Here is a 16,144-nt window from a genome sequence, read left to right on the forward strand (position 1 = left end):
TCTCATGGGGAATGACTTCTCAGCCTCTAGTGGTTTTAAATTGAAACAATTTAGTGGTAAAGTGTGTACAGAGGTGCAGAAGATATAATAGAGCCATAGGATTCTCTCTTTTTCCATCAGACTTACTGTAGCCTTCCTGAATCTTACTTAATTTCGTCTCTTGACATTTGCACAATTGCTCATTTTGCTCAATAAACATCTATATACCTTGGACATTTATCCCCCAGCCCTCCGATTTTTAATCTGCCCAACCACCCATCTGCATGACCCCCCAGACACAGCAGGATACACCAGCCAGCTGTTGGATTATTGCCACAGCACTATCTCATAGGGGAAGGCGTGTCACTCCCCGAATTACTAGGCGCCCCTTTGTCCTCGGTCGATGCCCAGCCAGCGACACTCATGGCTGCTGCACCCGTCAGGCAGCGCTCTGGGCCGGGGGGACCCCGAGCGCAGCTCCCGCCCTGCTATTACGAAGGCTACCTAGAGACGCGAGGACCGAAAGAAAAGGTAGGCTCGCCAGGTGCAGATGAAGTGCCATGTTGTTAGAATGAATGCTTTGGATAGTGTTGGGTCAGTATGCCGGCTGATCTCCCATTCCCAGAGAGCTGTCAACTTCCTCATTGTGTTAGAATGGGCGAGGCGAGACTGTAGGCTGGCGCTGCTGAGGGATTTTTCACATGGTGGATCTCAGATTTGTTATGCCCCTCAGTCTGGTTTTGCAAGAATATGACAGGAAAAGCATGCAACAATTTATGAACGAGTCGCGACGTATGAATGGTGGAGACCCTGCTGTCCTAACGTTACATGTCATTTAAATCACATGAACGATTTGTAGCTGTGTCCCTTATCTTAATAACTAGACATTTATGCCACATATAATATGTTTGCCAAACATTTTCACCACCCATCTTTTATATTTCAGAGAAATACTGATCGCTGACTTAGACATATCGACATATTTGATAGCCTGATCCTTGAAGTGCATTTTCCATATCTCAAATACAAAGTTAAACAAACTGAAATTGACAATATTGCCAAAGCATCCTTTTGCATGTTTTTACTTATATGTAACCTGATCAGAAAGGAGGGGAATCCCCTCCCCCAGGGCACCCTCTCCCATTAGGCTTATTTTATTGAAGTACAGACATGTAATCTGAGCCTGGCTCAGGTGCAGGGTATTGCAGTGATCCATGGTCACAGATTGACAGCATCTGCGGCTCACCCACTATCCATCTCTTGGGACAGGAAATGAGATAAAAAGGGAAAATATCCATTACACAGATGTGGAAAAGCAACACCGCTGTTGTCACAGCAGTGTATCTATTTTCTCATATGTATAGTTTTTTTGTTTCTGTGTGTGACAGGCATCCAAGCGTCTATGGACCTGTCTGTGTGGGAATGCTTTGTATTTTTTCAATAATGCCAAGGACACTCACGTAAGTTTCAGATCGTTTACGTCCTATTTTAGATGCATTGTTCTGTGTTGACACAGAAACACGAGAATTTGTGTGTGTGTGTGTGTCTGTGTGTGTTCCAGTATGTGGAAAAGTTGGACCTCAGTGGGTTTGTGTCCCTGAAGGATGACTGTAGCCGGGACAGAAACCTGGAGGCAGCCAGACTCATTCTGCGCATGAAGGATGGAGAGACCAAACTAACAGTAACGCCACTCAAAATGCACACGCATACATTAAATTTAACACTCTTTTTGCAAGGAGTTCAAGTGTGATCTTTTTTTCCAGGCACCCAACTTGGAATCAAGGGAGCTGTGGAAGGGTTTCCTCTACTCTGTCATAGATGTAAACATCCATCTTTTACACACCTACTATATTCCTGTACCAGCCTGTCTGTAATATGTTGTCTCATAACAAATTCTCTCTGTCCAATCATAGCTGAATGTACCATCTTGTCTCACGTTGCTGCCGGGTCAGCTACAGATGCTGAAAGAGGTGGTGGACAAAGAAAGGTCCAGGCGGAGAACTCGCACTCCCACACGAGCTCCTCCTTCACCTCTTTCCGTTCCTTTAGTTGGAGAAATCCCACCGTGAGTTCTCTGTGTTGAGAAGATGTGCCATAACTATACCATTTGGCATTTGACATTAATAATATCTGTGTGTCTGTGTGTGTGTGGCATGCAGGTGTTTTCGACCGGTGTCCCGAACAGAGGCTGAAGTCCTTTTAGAGAGACACCCAGACTGTGGCAACATGCTGCTCCGTCCAGGTAGAGATGGATGCTCACTGGCTGTCACCACCCGACAGGACCTCAACGGGTAAACACCTGCTGAACATCAGGACACCACAGCTGCAAAATATCACAGCCAGACACCACGGTTAATGTAAACATCACATGCTTCCTGTTCATATCTTTTTCATATCTTTGCTCCAGATCAGTTTTCAGACATTACCGTGTGACTCAGAGGGACCAAGGTGGTTATGTCATTGATGTAGAAAATCCAGTAAGTGTGTAATATACTTCCAGATAAACTTTTCATGTTTAACATTTCATAAGATGGAATCATTAAGTTCATTAAGTGTATAAATTATTTATACACAGCAACTGACTAATTCATGCAGTAGATTCACAGATCGTAATGCTATTTCATGATTGTGTTTTTTTATGGGGGAAAAAGCATTAAATATTAGAAAAAAGATAGAATAATATATAATAACAGATTTGTTAAATGGGAAGTCAAATATTTGATTCCGCAAATCTCACAACAGCTCTCTGTCTTGTCTGTTGTCAGATAACGCCGTTTCTCAAGTTTCACCTTGTCAGAAACAAATATAGCTGTCTTCGTACACTGATGTATTTTTTGAAGAGTTTTAGAGACAACATTAACTGAAAAAGAAATGCAGAACATTAAAATTACATGTGAGTAATGCTTTGCAATGAGACCAATCATCAGTGTCTCTGGCTATGTATAAACACCATTAAAGGATAAGGCTAGTAATTGTCTATATTTTTTTTATTGACAACAAATCTCATGTGCAGAGCCAAACCAACAATGAATTGATCCTATTTACTAGTATTGTGTGTGTATCCAAAGCCACACTGCACTAAAGAATGAGCCACACTGCTGCATTGCTTAAATGTTCCTTTACCTAAAACAGTTTGGGCACGGTAGTTTTTTCTGGAAATGGCTCCAAAGACTATTAACAGTGACAATGGTATCAGTCTCCGGAGAGTAGTTCTGTGTACCTAACCATCTGGCGCCTCAGGTTATAAAACTCCTCCTTTTATCTTATGAATGTCTAAGGACTGAAATGTTGTATCTCCAATAAAGTTTATTGCAAATAACAGGACAATGTGCAGGAATTCTCTCTTCTAGCACCTGGTACTACATATCATAATCTCTTGACTTTTTACTACATAGTAAATAACTTAAGTACAAAGTCAAGAGGTTATGATATGTAGGACCACAAGCTAGCAAAGGATCAATTCTAGGATCAGTTCATTGTTGGCTTGGCTCTTCTGTTGACAATAAGAAAAATATAGAAAATCACCAGCCTTATCCATTAACAAACCAACAACTTTGAGGCATTTAATACAATAGGTTTCTGTTTGCCACTGCAGATTCCCTGTGCTACACTTCATGAGGTCATCGATGCCCTGGTTGAGAAGACAGCAGGAACTCTGCAACCTTTCCTACTGGAGGAGCCTTATGAAGAGAATATCAGTGCGGCACTTTTGCAGCTCAAAAAATTCTGTCTCGAGTCTTAAGAGTAATTTAATTTAATTTTTGTAATTTTGTGTCATCAGCATATGTTTCTGCCAATGATGAAAATGGAGAGAGGATTCTCCACACTGCCCCTTCCAGCCCCCTGCCAAAGGCTCCTGCACTGCCCCCAAAACAAGGTTAGCCTCTTTCACGTAAAAGCAACTGTGGACAGACACAGACAGGCAGCAACAATGATCACTGCTTTTATTCTGGTGCAGATCGTTGGTGCAGTAGCCCCCTGTCCAGATCCCCCGCCCCAGACCGCCGTATCCTGACCTCACCAGTGCCGGCCTCGCCCACCAACCCAATGAGACGTCTCATTCTCTCCCCATCGCCTCTCGCACAGAGTGAGTGTCAACTTCCCCTGCCGTAGTCATTGCTGATTTATTCACAGTTCTGTTTCAACCCTCAGTTTCTTCTGTCCTTCCACAGCACTCAATGAGGAACTCAAAATGAAGCTGGAGAAGAGACGAGCCAGTCAGGAGTGAAGGATCAACCTCCTGTCGCAGCTCAGCCAATCTTCAGTGCCAAACCCCTTCTCACCGCAGCTATGTATTCATCCTGTGCCTTCTAGGTGGAACACAAGGGACTACAAATTACCGCCACCTTCTCATAGGGAGCTTCAGGATGTTCCGACTTTCATTAGTTTTGGTCTTGATGTGTATGTCCTTAAGAGCAAGACTGGTTGGTAAACACTGGATTAGATTCATATAACCTCACATGCTGCCTGCCTGCCTTGGTTGGGTAACAATCCACTAGTGCTTTGCAATATGACTGGCAGCTGAAAACCTGTCGAAGAAGCACCGACACATACCAGACCACCTACTGAGCCTGATGTTTTCCTTTCTGAGCCCGTGTCTGTGTGCCGCTGGTGTTACTGCTGCAACACCAGAGACCGAGAGCAAACAAACCACTGATTGCCAAGATCAACACCAGAGCGTCAAACTGTGACCTGACACCTGAACTGAAACTTGATCTACTCCAAAAGTAAATTAAGCCAAGCACAGTCAGGTTTCAGCTCAGACAATATCCTCATTCACCTCTTTACGTGTGACATGACGGAAAAATCATCTGAATACAGACCACAAACTGAAAATTGCACAATCTCCACCTGCTGCTCTGAGTGCTATTAGTGTTTGATAAGCAACCATTAATGTAATGTTGATTTAATGACACTGCTGTGACTCAGTTTAAATCATTACTGTGCTGTCAGTGCTTATTTTCAAGTGTTTCCTTATTCTCTGCTACTGTGTATGTGCTACTGTATGGTGCTATGGCTCACCAGTGGTCAGACCTGCCTAAAAACCCCAGGTGATGTCTGTTCCTCTTCAAGAAAATCAATCTACTGTATTTATATGCAAGGGTGCCCTCTAGTGGAATGGATGTCAACTAAATGGGATTGAGCATATTTGATGTGAAACTTTATCAGCACAGTCTGAGTATTAACACGCGAACAAAACACTTGAGATAAACCAAACCTTTACTGCTGCAGACTGAACCTGGCCTTGACTTTTGGCTGTATCACACCCTCTGCCCTACCTCTTCCTTTGATGACAAAAGTATTACAGATCTGACAGTGATTAAACAATGATAAGTATTTATTCTCATGGGCAACTAATTTATTTGAAGTGTCTGAGTACTAGTGGCAAGCTGTGATCAACTGACTTAAAGTGTCTTCTTACAATGAACGGTTCTTTGTATGTTTGTACAATAAGTGTTGTGACTACTTGATCACTATCAAAGAATAGTGTTTGTTAGATATTGAGGGCATTAAATTGTTTTGCATGGATGTCATTTGTCCTTGTGGTGAACTGATTGCCCATGCTTTCTCAAACGTCCTTCCCCATCCCCAAGTGACAGTCTCTTAGGTGCAAGTCATTGATTGAAACCTTGATTTCCTGTAACAGGAGAATGAGGAAATTAGATAATGTTGGAATAAATCAATATTATGAGTAGAATAAAAGAAGTGTGCAAAAGTTTACAAAAGTCCAAGCTATTCTTTTACAACCCAGCATAGAAGGAGCACTTTTTTTAGTTTTTGAATTCACTTTAGGGCATCTTCCATGATCTTACAGGATGAAGGAAATATTTACATTGGAAATCATCAGATTTACTCTCCTTTAAATTAAAATAATTTAAATAGAACAGTTATGCTCATTTAGTGATGAAACTGATTTTTAGGGGCCTTCCCTCAACAACTTTGTGGTTGATTTCAGATCTTAAAGCAGCAACAATTAGTTGACTAGTCTATTGACAGAAATTAATCTCCAAATGATCAATTAATCATTTTGAGTCATTTTTTTAAGAAAAAAAAAATACAAAAATTATCCTGTTCAAACTTCTTAAATGTGACTAGTATGGTTTCTTTAGTCTTCTATGAACATAAAGTGAATATCTTTGGGTTGTGGGCTGTTGCTCAGGACAAAACCAGACATTTATGGTTGCACCTTGGCCTTTGGGAAACAGCGATTGACATTTTTCACCATTTAATGACATTTTATAGACCAAACAACTAATCGATTAATTGAGAAAATAATCGATAGATTAATGAATAATGAAAATAATAGTTAGTTGCAGCCCATGTTGATTTAATTTTATGTTAAAAGTGTATGAGGTAATTTCTGTTGTATTTGATAAGATGTTTCACATATTTGTATGTATACATGTATGCTCTGTGCAGCTTGAGACGGCTTGTTGCAAATATACACTAGGTGAGTATTTTCAGTGGAGCGGATGGTGAGCCGCTTCTGGGACACCTCTGAAGCGCACTGCTGGGAGTCTGGTGGGATCATGAGCATTGACTAGTCCTTAAAAAAACTGCTTTTGTGGACAAAAAAACTGCTTTTGTGGACAAAATAATAGAAACACTCTTGGATTGCACATGTTGCAGCAGGTGGTTATATTGTAGGCTATCCACCACATATAACTGCTTTTTTCAGTTTAAAATATAATTTTCATATAGGCCTACCTCTGGTTATTACAACAGATTAAAAAATTCAAACGTCTACTCCAGTCATAAGACCTCATGCAGGACAGAAAACACCCACTATACACCATTAGGTAACTTAAGCCCATCAGTGTCTCACTGCTGTGCAAAAAAACCCTTATTTTTGGCATTCGAAAAATGGCCCAGTTTCCATTAAATAAGTAAATAAATAAATGTAATTTTTACTGCACTTTTCATTTGCAGATTCCATATTTTTCCCAAAATTTTTGATGACAGATTTGTAAAATATGATGCCCTTAAACATACAAACATAATAGCAAACTAAAATAAGATTGTAAGTGTTTAAATGCCCATGTTTTATTTTTCAGTGGAACTTTTTTCAGTGCTTATACTTGTTTCATTGCCAATACAACTTTTACCAATACAAGTGTTTCAGTGTCAATGTTTCCTTTTTCAGTTCAGTTTTTTTTCAATGCCAAAATTTATTTTCAATGCCAAATTTTTCACATTTTTGTTTACTTATTTATTCTTTTATTTATTCCTCTTCATATTTCCACATTTATTTTCTTATTCTTTTACAGATTTATTCTTTTTTACTGCATTCTCAAATGAAGAGACGGAGCTCAAAAAAACAAATGTGATCAATCTGTTCTGTTGGTCTTGTACGTGTGCACTGGGCAAAGGCTTCTCTTTTCCACCTGCACATTTTAAGGACTAGTCAATGCTCATGATCCCACCAGACTCCCAGCAGTGTCCCAGCAGCGGCTCACCATCCGCTCCACTGAAAATACTCACCTAGTGTATATTTGCAACAAGCCGTGTCAAGCTGCACAGAGCATACATGGATGTATAATAAATATGTGAAACATCTTATCAGAGCTGCATTCTCTGACATGCTGCAGCTCATCAGTAAAACACAGCACAGGTCTCTTGTGAAGAAGCAAGCACACACCCAATCAGCCGGTTGTGGTAATACTTGTGGATAAAAACACAAGAAACAGCAGATACTAGCAGATACAGTAACTGTTACAACAAGGCAATTAAAAGAGAAACAAGTTCAGCTATGTGCTACTCTGTGAGTGGAAATAGTCACACTTCGGTTAGTTTGTGGTTAGGATGAGACAAATCGACATGTTTCCTGTCACTGCTTATGCAACAGAATAGGTCAGAGAGCTCCTCTCTCATCTCCACCACGCACTCTGTAGGGGAGACCAGGGAGAGTTGTAAGACTTTTTGCGATTTTCCCAATAAATCAAAAACCATTGGAACTGGAACAGTCCATTTGTTATATTATAAACTGCAATGTGTCAACTACTGAAACAATGTATTTAAGTGGTTTTATGAAATATGTACAGGTTGCAAAATTGATTTACATACAGTCACTCCACTGTTACAACTGTGGTTGGATGGTTGTAACAAGGCGTTACAACCGTCCTGGTGATACCAGCCATGTTTTCACCTCATGTGAACTAGCTTGACTGCTAGTTTGATACATGTAAGCCATTTCTATTTTTAGCTTACAAAACAGTGATTCTAATAATACTTGTTTTGATACCTAGACATTTGATCACGGGACAGTATCCAAAAAATACATCTGATAGAAAAGTTAAATTTTTACCTCACTTTTGCTGGTTACTTTTTCTGGGAGTTTCAAATGTGGCTCCTTTTTTGTAAGCAAGAAGACAATCTAACTGAGCATGTGTAGAGTAAGTATAATCACTGTAGCTTGTTCCTGACTGGAAGAATTCAAGGTGTTACAACCGTCCCATGTTACAACTGTCTCCCCTAAATCTCTCATTGTGTGCTTATAATACATTCATGAGAGCAGATCATGGATGTATTATAAAAGCTCTTATTATGAATCCATGGAGCACATCTACATGGGCAGGAAGTCAGACACAGGAATGGTATAGAGCATCCAGTCTATTTTCAAAATAAAACACCTGTGCAGCCTGCCGATCGTATATCAATAAAAAACACGAGTAAAACAGACAAATAAAGAAATCATTTAACTACGTAGCCTACTTAACCAGGGTGGAAACACAAAAATCAATGAGCAAGAAGAGTTCAGTTGCGCTGCTATATTAATTACGGTAGCCTAAAATGCGTTGTTAAGCTTTGACTCCAGGCTGCCGTAATTACCGCAGTAGCAGTACAAATGAATTTAAAAGGCGGCTGGCTTGAACACGGTTTTGGAAACAGCGACTCACTTGACCGCGGTCAAAGCGCTCAGCTTCTGAAACGCTCTGATGGGGACGCCGTGCGTAGGAGGACTGAACAAAACCGCGTCGCAGCCGTTCCCAGCATCATAAAGGCGTAAAAAAAAAGTTGCAGCCGTCATTATACGTTCAGCCTTCAAGGAAAACGTAGGCTAGCGCGAAATCAGTTTGACATCTCACCCACGCGTTTGCAAACTAATCGTGCGGGTTTGATTTTTTTTTACACTTTTCATGTGTATATTAATATTATGAGTTAGTCCGACTACCCACCTGTTTGTGAATGAGGAGTTAGTTGTTTATAAATAACGTTTAAACAGGCGTTTGGACTATTTTTAAATGGAAGCTTCAGCGGTCTTGGGCGTGTCAGTGCGCAGGTAAGTGATTACCGTTGATAGCGATGTTTGTTGTCGGTAAACCTGCTTGAGCTAATGATTGACTGCCTTTTAAGCGGTTTTGGCTTAATTCGATTGCTCAAAATCACTTTAAATAACAAAATATACTCATAATAAATTAAAACAATGCACAAGCCTACTCTTAAATTGGTCTGAGCTGCATCTGTAACTCAAAAAACTGATTTCAGACGGACGCACTCTTGCAGGTCCGCTTTACTCTTGCTTGGGAGACATTTAACGCTTCAATGTGAATGCTAAGGTGGAGTGTGTGTGTATGTTTGTGCGCAAGTGGCTGTTGAGTGAAGCCGTCTTCGGCCCCAGGGCCAAATATGTGAAACATCTTATCAGAGCTGCATTCTCTGACATGCCGCAGCTCATCAGTAAAACACAGCACACATCTCTTGTGAAAGAAGCAGGCACACACCCAATCAGCAGGTTGTAGTAATACTAGTGGACAAAAACACAAGAAACAGCAGCTGTTACCTTTATAACAAGGTCATTAAAGGAGAAGCCAGTCCAGGCAATGTGTTCAGTTGGCTAACACCAAGGTTAGTTTGTGGTTAGGATGAGTCAAACATACATGTTTCCTGTCAGTGTGTTGAAACTGCACATGCAAGTGTGGTTTTAAGAGCTCCTCTCTCATCTTCACTAGACGTTGGCACTCTCTGTGAATCTCTCATTGTGTGCTTGTGTTTGGTGCTGCAGGAGAGCTGAGGTTGACATCCCTGCACCCTGCTGAATGCCTTTCATGGCCCTGCATTACCATCACTATGGCACTGACAGAATTACTGCCGTGCTGACTTTAGCTCACTCTGCCCTTTCTGGCCATTCTGCTACTTTTATGCTTTGTTTTTAAGCACTTCTTTAATGTTTCTCTTCACATCTCATCTCTTCCTTTGTTTGGTGTTTTGCCATACATATTTAAAGCTTTTGGTCCGTCAGGTCTCACGTCTGGTGAATTGATTGTGATATCCATACAACCTTGTCTCTTTCAGCCCTCCTTGGCTTTGTTTCCCCGGTCTGTGCCATCCATCTCACCATGGACAGCCTGCTGAGTGGGGCCAGTAAAGGGGCCAGTGCCCTTCAGTCAGTACAGACCTCATCGCGTCATAGATCCCACTCCCTGCCTTTACCCCTGTATGACTGAATGTTATGGAAACAATAAAGCTTAAATTCCTCTTAGCCTCAAACAAAGGAGCCATGCATCCGCTGCTGTTCCTCAGTGTCTTTTGGCTGCTGCCCCTGGCCTTGACGCTGGAAGAAGACTCACCATTGGACTCGGTCCCCCGCAGATCTGTGCTCTATCATAGTGAGTGTTGCTAGGTGTCTTTTGTAACTCTAGCTTGCAGTTTAACAACTGATTGTGGCTCTTATGTTTGAGTTTGGACAGACTCATTGCGAAACAGGGTTTAATCACTGATGATTACTGAATTAATCATGTATATACTGTCTCTAGGGGACAATGCTTACCTGTTTCATGAGGAGGGTGTGTTCAACTACTCCACCATGCTGCTCAGAGAAGACCTGGGTCTGCTTGTGCTGGGTGCCAGGGAGGCAGTGTATGCTCTGGACCTCAACAATATCTCCAAGAAAGTTGCTTCGGTAATAACACTGTTGTTAACAATGCAGTTAATTCTGACCGTGCCTTGGAGCAGTGCTAATGGACTTTCTTATCAAGGTTTTCTTGGCCCAGGGTCAAGAAATTTTAAATAACGCATCATTCCAGGTTCCCAGCCCTGTGTGATAAAACACTCCCTATGACTAATCAGACCCTTGTCTGTGTGTTAATAACACTATTAAGGTACTAGCTGACTGACAGCTTCACAAAAAGACAGTTTGGTCACTCTACTATCTAACAGTCACTCAGCATAAAAAACATCCAGCTTTATTGAAAGTTTTTAATTTTTTAAGTTTTTGACTGATGTGCCTCCACTTAAGTTACACGTGTGCAGTTTTTCCATTACATGGTACTGGCTTGACTCAACTCTCTCGCGTTGCATTTCTGGATTTTGTTTTCCATCACAGATCGTACCCCCTCAATGTAGGACGGGGTTTGCAGGGATGACCGTCTCTGATTGGTCAAACACACAGAGCGCAGCTGCTTCAACTTGCGTACTGCTTCATTCATACAACAAAGAAGTACTCTTATATCGATTTAGGACCAGTTTAGGACAAGGGGAGGACATTTCTCTTCTTTGCCTGAAACCTCAACAGAGGTGATACCAAAAAAGTAGGTACCAGATACCACCAGGTACTATCCACAACCTTTGCCTGATGGAAAACCAAAAAAGATGAGTCCAGTTGAGCCGGTACCATGTAACGGCTTTATAGGACAAAGATATTTTTACCTGCTTCTCTACACTCCAATCCTCCTAACAACAGCTTTGTTGTGCTAATGAAGGGTGTAAAAGGTGTTGCATTTATCTATTTCTATAACTGAAAAAGTGTGTAACTAAAAATGTTTTCACTCGTTTAGGTAAAATGGGAAGTGACACAAAAACAAAAAGAGGAGTGTGAAAACAAAGGGAAAGATCCTGAGGTGAGTCAATTTAAATATTAATAAATTGATTGCATACCTAGCAGATGTAGTCATCACTTTTTTAAAATCCATTTACAGACAGAGTGCAAAAACTATATCAGAATCCTGCATAAGAAGATCGATGACAAGATGTATGTGTGTGGAACCAATGCTTTTGATCCAGAGTGTGACATCATGGTGAGAGAAATTCAGAGTCAGAGCGCTCACTCTGTTAATATTCCATGCTGTATAAATTGATCAAAATCATAAAAAAAACTCTAGGATTAAACAATGTGTTTGTGCAGTCATACAAAGATGGAAAGCTGACTCTTGAGAAGAAAAAAGAGGATGGGAAAGGAAAGTGTCCATTTGATCCTTTCCAGAGATACGCCTCCATCATGGTTGGTGAGTAACAATTGCACAACAGTATAAGACAATGGGGAAGAAGTTTAACACAGCCAAATGTTTACGTCTATATCTCTGTGCTCGCTGTTTTGCCAGATAACAGCCTGTACTCAGCCACTTCAATGAACTTCCTGGGCTCTGAACCTGTCCTGATGCGCAGCTTTCCTGAATCCTTACGCACTGAGTTCAAAATCTCCTGGCTTTATGGTAAGATGAGAGAAGATGCTACACTCATGCAATGTTTGTGTCATCTTGATGATAGTAGCAGAGTCAAAGGTAATGTTTTTCCTTCTTTCTATGCCAGAGCCCAACTTTGTTTCCATGGTTCAGATGCCGGAGAGTAAGAATAGTGATCAGGGAGATGATGACAAGATTTACCTGTTCTTCAGTGAGGTAGCTGTGGAGTGTGACTGTTACAACAAACTGGTGGTGTCCCGCGTGGCCCGTGTCTGCGAGGTGAAAACAGTTTATCATCCTGGCACTTTTTCGCAGCTCTACTACGCGACAATAACATATAAATAGCACTTCCTCAGTTGCACTTATTCCACCCTTTCCGCTGCTTGATTGTGCATCCCGTTTGTCTCCATGTTTTTCCACTTGTATGTGCGACATTATGATGTCTTTACATTCTCACAGGGAGATCTTGGAGGTCAGAGGACCTTACAGAAGAAGTGGACATCCTTCCTGAAGGCCAGGATGGACTGTCCAGTGCTGGAGTCCCAGCTGCCATACATTATCCAGGACACGTACCGCTGGTGTGACCCCCAGCAGCCCTGGAAGGACTGTTTGTTCTTTGCCATCTTCACGCCACAGTCGTACGTTTCATTTAAAAAACATGTTTGTGTCTGTGTTAGAAGGGGAATGCTTTCTTTCTCTTTAATGGTCTTTGTTACATCACTTAGCTCATAATTTCGTTGTGTGTGTATTTGTGTTTCAGGGAAACATCAGACCTGTCTGCAGTGTGTGTGTACCGCATGTCTGACATCAGCAGAGTGTTTGCGGAGGGCAATTACAAGACCCCAGTCACTGTAGAAACCTCTTTTGTTAAGTGGGTGATGTATAGCGGAGTTGTCCCTGTCCCTCGGCCCGGAGCTGTGAGTTTGCCCACTATTTAGCTTGTGTGTGCATGTATTAGGAACAAAAGGAAATCTCAAAAGGCAACTTTTTTACGAGTGGCCCAGCAGGAAGCTGATTCCTTTTGTACTCTAATCCCGTTGTTCTCCCTTTTCTCTTTCCTTCCCCTCTTCTCTTGCCAGTGTATAGACAATGCAGCTCGTGAAAAGGGCGTAACCCGGTCTCTGGAGCTCCCAGACCCAACCCTTCAATTTATCAAAGATAGGCCCCTCATGGACCAGGTCATCCAGCCAATAGGAGTGAAGCCTCTACTGGTGCGAAGGGGAGCTACATTTACACGCATCATAGTCAACCAAGTGCGGGCCACAGATGGCGCGAAGTACCACGTGATGTTCATAGGCACAGGTGGTGTACCAGCCTAGGACACTTGGCTAGGGAATGTCATTGTTGCTGCTTTTTTTAACTTCACAACATATGTATCAGAATCTAATCTAATCTGCTCAGTTTCTTTCTTTTTATACAAAAAGAGGAAGGCACCATTCTGAAAGCTGTGAACTACGATGGAGAAATGTTCATTATAGAGGAAGTAGAACTCTTCAAGACCCCAGGGCCGATCAAGATTCTGAAATTTTCCAACGTCACGGTAATTCAAAGCTTTCTTGTAGCCAAATTTATGGCTTTAAATGACTGTCTTACATATTACAGTATCACTGTTTCGTACATATTACAGTATCACTGTCATGGCTGTGTGTTTGTGTGTGATGGATCCAATATGTACAGGGTCAGCTCTATGCAGGCTCAGACTACGGAGTAGTACAGATACCACTAGCCACCTGTGGGAGATCCGTATCCTGTATGGACTGTGTTCTAGCCAGGGACCCATACTGTGGCTGGGACAAAGTTGCTGGAAAATGTACTGCCCTTAATAATACACAAAGGTAGGCAGCTGTCCCAACATGTGGAGCAAGTTATGTTGACTGTCGGACAAATCCAAACCAAATTTAAATGATTGTGTCTTCTGATTTAGTGAACTAATCCAAAGTGTGAAAGATGGAAATGCCACTCTCTGCCCAAGAGCTGGTGAGTTAATCCTTGTCCTAACCTTGTCATCAGTACATATTTTTTGTGACTAAATAAAAGCTGAACCACTAACCCTTACTGGGTAAACTTAAAAGAAAGAAAAGTACCATAATTGAGGTCAATTGTAGGCTGTCAAAAATGAAATTGCACATGTGAAGGATCTCTGTTTTGCTTTCAGACCCTATGAAGCCTATGAATCAGTCCATCTGGCCAGGCGGTAACCTGAAGCTCCGTTGCCCTTCACCTTCCAACTTGGCAAAGATCAGCTGGGAGCAGGATAACCGTCCTCTGCCCCCTTCAACTCGCCTTCAGTTTCTACGAGACGGACTGCTCATCCTCAACGCCTCAGACCCAGACAGCGGTCGGTATCGCTGCCTGTCTGTGGAGCACTCCAGAGTTGGCAAGTACACAACCACTGTTGCTGAGTACTGGGTCAGCATAGCCCCAGGTTCTGGCAGGGATGGTCAGATATCTGTCCCCCAGCCTAGGAGGGAAGGCCCCTCTGTGGTTGGACTCCAGGCTGTAATCGGGCTGCTAGTGGTTTCTCTTGTTGCCCTTTTGGTCTGGAACTTTTACAAAGGCCACATACGTCTGCCCTGGAACTGCAGAAACAAGAATAGAGAGCAATCCCAGCAGTCCCATGAGCAGGAGGGTCTCAACTCCAATGTGATCTTCCAACGTGCACTGGTAGAGGACAAGCCACTGGTGTCTGGAACACACAACAGCAACCGTAATAACAACCACACCATTGGAGAGGTGGGATTCAGCGCCGCAGAGGGGGAGAATGCCCCAAAAGTTACCCTACCGTCTGTGCAGTGTATTGATGATGAGTCAGAAATTTGAATGTGACCAGTGCATGATCATTCTCACGATGAGAATGTCCCAAACCATTTGTTTCCAGGCAGAGCTACTGGATTTATCAGTTCAACTGAGAGTTAAGATCTCAACTTATGGGGCATTTACAGTAAGTTTGAGTATAAAAACATTCCGAGAGGTTGAAGTTTGCTTTGAGAGACTATAAATTGTTGAGACTGACTTCACCAAAAGATCCTATAATTAATTTCTTTTTTTCCAAGTATGATGAGACTCTTGAATTCCTGCTTTACATTTTTGTCTTTTTTATTACAATGAATTTGAAAATGTGTTTTCAATGAAAGAATGTTTGCTACTAAATTTAGATTTATATTTTATAAAGATTGGTAGGATTTTGACAGGGAATGTACAATGAAATTGAGCCATTTCATTTCTAACCACTATCAGCAAAGGGTTTAGTTCTCTTGTATTAAAAGTTTTCTACCAGGTCCTTGTGTTGTTCCAGTGTATCTACATACAGACACCAGGGTTTACTAGCTTACAGCAAGAATAGACTTGCCAGGAATGTGAACAGATGTGGATTTTACCTGCTGTTATGAATCATCATTGTAGATGATGAAACCTCTTTCTGAAGTCACCCTATGTTTTTATACATGTTATCTGTGTGGCTCTAGGGATGGCAGTCTGGGTTTGTCCACCGCTTTGGTCCAGACTGAATATCTTGATAACTATTGGTTGGATTACTGTGAAATTTGTACACACATTGGTGGTCCTCAGGTTATGAATTGTAACAACTTAGAACTCCTGACATTTCATTTGGTGCCATCATGTGGTCAAAATGTTCGATTTATGACCAAATACCTGCAAAACACGACATTCCCATCAGCCTCAGCTGTACTTTGTGTTTTAGTGCTAATTATCAAATGTTTGCTAACACGCTAAACCAACGCAGTGAACATAGTAAACATTCATTTCTG

At 41.7% G+C, this 16,144-nt stretch overlaps 2 protein-coding genes across 2 annotated transcripts; both read left to right on the forward strand.

The window, feature by feature from the left end:
* The first annotated feature begins 72 nt into the window (after positions 1–72).
* Positions 73–5,664, forward strand: stap2a (signal transducing adaptor family member 2a). Its single transcript, XM_042428685.1, has 11 exons — positions 73–510; positions 1,368–1,439; positions 1,541–1,660; positions 1,743–1,799; positions 1,893–2,044; positions 2,139–2,270; positions 2,387–2,456; positions 3,575–3,677; positions 3,761–3,856; positions 3,938–4,066; positions 4,152–5,664. Exons 1-11 carry the CDS (start codon positions 403–405, stop codon positions 4,205–4,207), a joined length of 1,095 nt encoding a protein of 364 aa, XP_042284619.1. The 5' UTR covers positions 73–402; the 3' UTR covers positions 4,208–5,664.
* A 3,132-nt stretch (positions 5,665–8,796) lies between these two features.
* Positions 8,797–16,064, forward strand: sema4e (semaphorin 4e). The gene is made up of 15 exons (XM_042429288.1): positions 8,797–9,259; positions 10,273–10,586; positions 10,734–10,879; positions 11,754–11,816; positions 11,895–11,993; positions 12,101–12,200; positions 12,297–12,407; positions 12,505–12,656; positions 12,837–13,015; positions 13,138–13,294; positions 13,457–13,679; positions 13,802–13,917; positions 14,055–14,212; positions 14,302–14,354; positions 14,533–16,064. The coding sequence occupies exons 2-15, from the start codon at positions 10,430–10,432 to the stop codon at positions 15,195–15,197; spliced, it is 2,379 nt and encodes a 792-aa protein (XP_042285222.1). The 5' UTR covers positions 8,797–9,259; positions 10,273–10,429; the 3' UTR covers positions 15,198–16,064.
* Positions 16,065–16,144: the final 80 nt, after the last annotated feature.

The sequence above is a fragment of the Thunnus maccoyii genome, chromosome 12 (assembly GCF_910596095.1).
Source record: "Thunnus maccoyii chromosome 12, fThuMac1.1, whole genome shotgun sequence".
Classification (NCBI taxonomy): Eukaryota; Metazoa; Chordata; class Actinopteri; order Scombriformes; family Scombridae; genus Thunnus; species Thunnus maccoyii.

Coding starts and splice junctions, on each gene's coding strand:
- stap2a (XM_042428685.1), top strand. CDS start 403: ATGGCTGCTGCACCCGTCAGGCAGCGCTCTGGGCCGGGGGGACCCCGA. Junction 2,045..2,138: donor TTAGTTGGAGAAATCCCACC/GTGAGTTCTCTG, acceptor TGTGGCATGCAG/GTGTTTTCGACCGGTGTCCC. Junction 2,457..3,574: donor TCATTGATGTAGAAAATCCA/GTAAGTGTGTAA, acceptor TTGCCACTGCAG/ATTCCCTGTGCTACACTTCA.
- sema4e (XM_042429288.1), top strand. CDS start 10,430: ATGGAAACAATAAAGCTTAAATTCCTCTTAGCCTCAAACAAAGGAGCC. Junction 10,880..11,753: donor TCTCCAAGAAAGTTGCTTCG/GTAATAACACTG, acceptor TCACTCGTTTAG/GTAAAATGGGAAGTGACACA. Junction 12,201..12,296: donor ATACGCCTCCATCATGGTTG/GTGAGTAACAAT, acceptor CTGTTTTGCCAG/ATAACAGCCTGTACTCAGCC.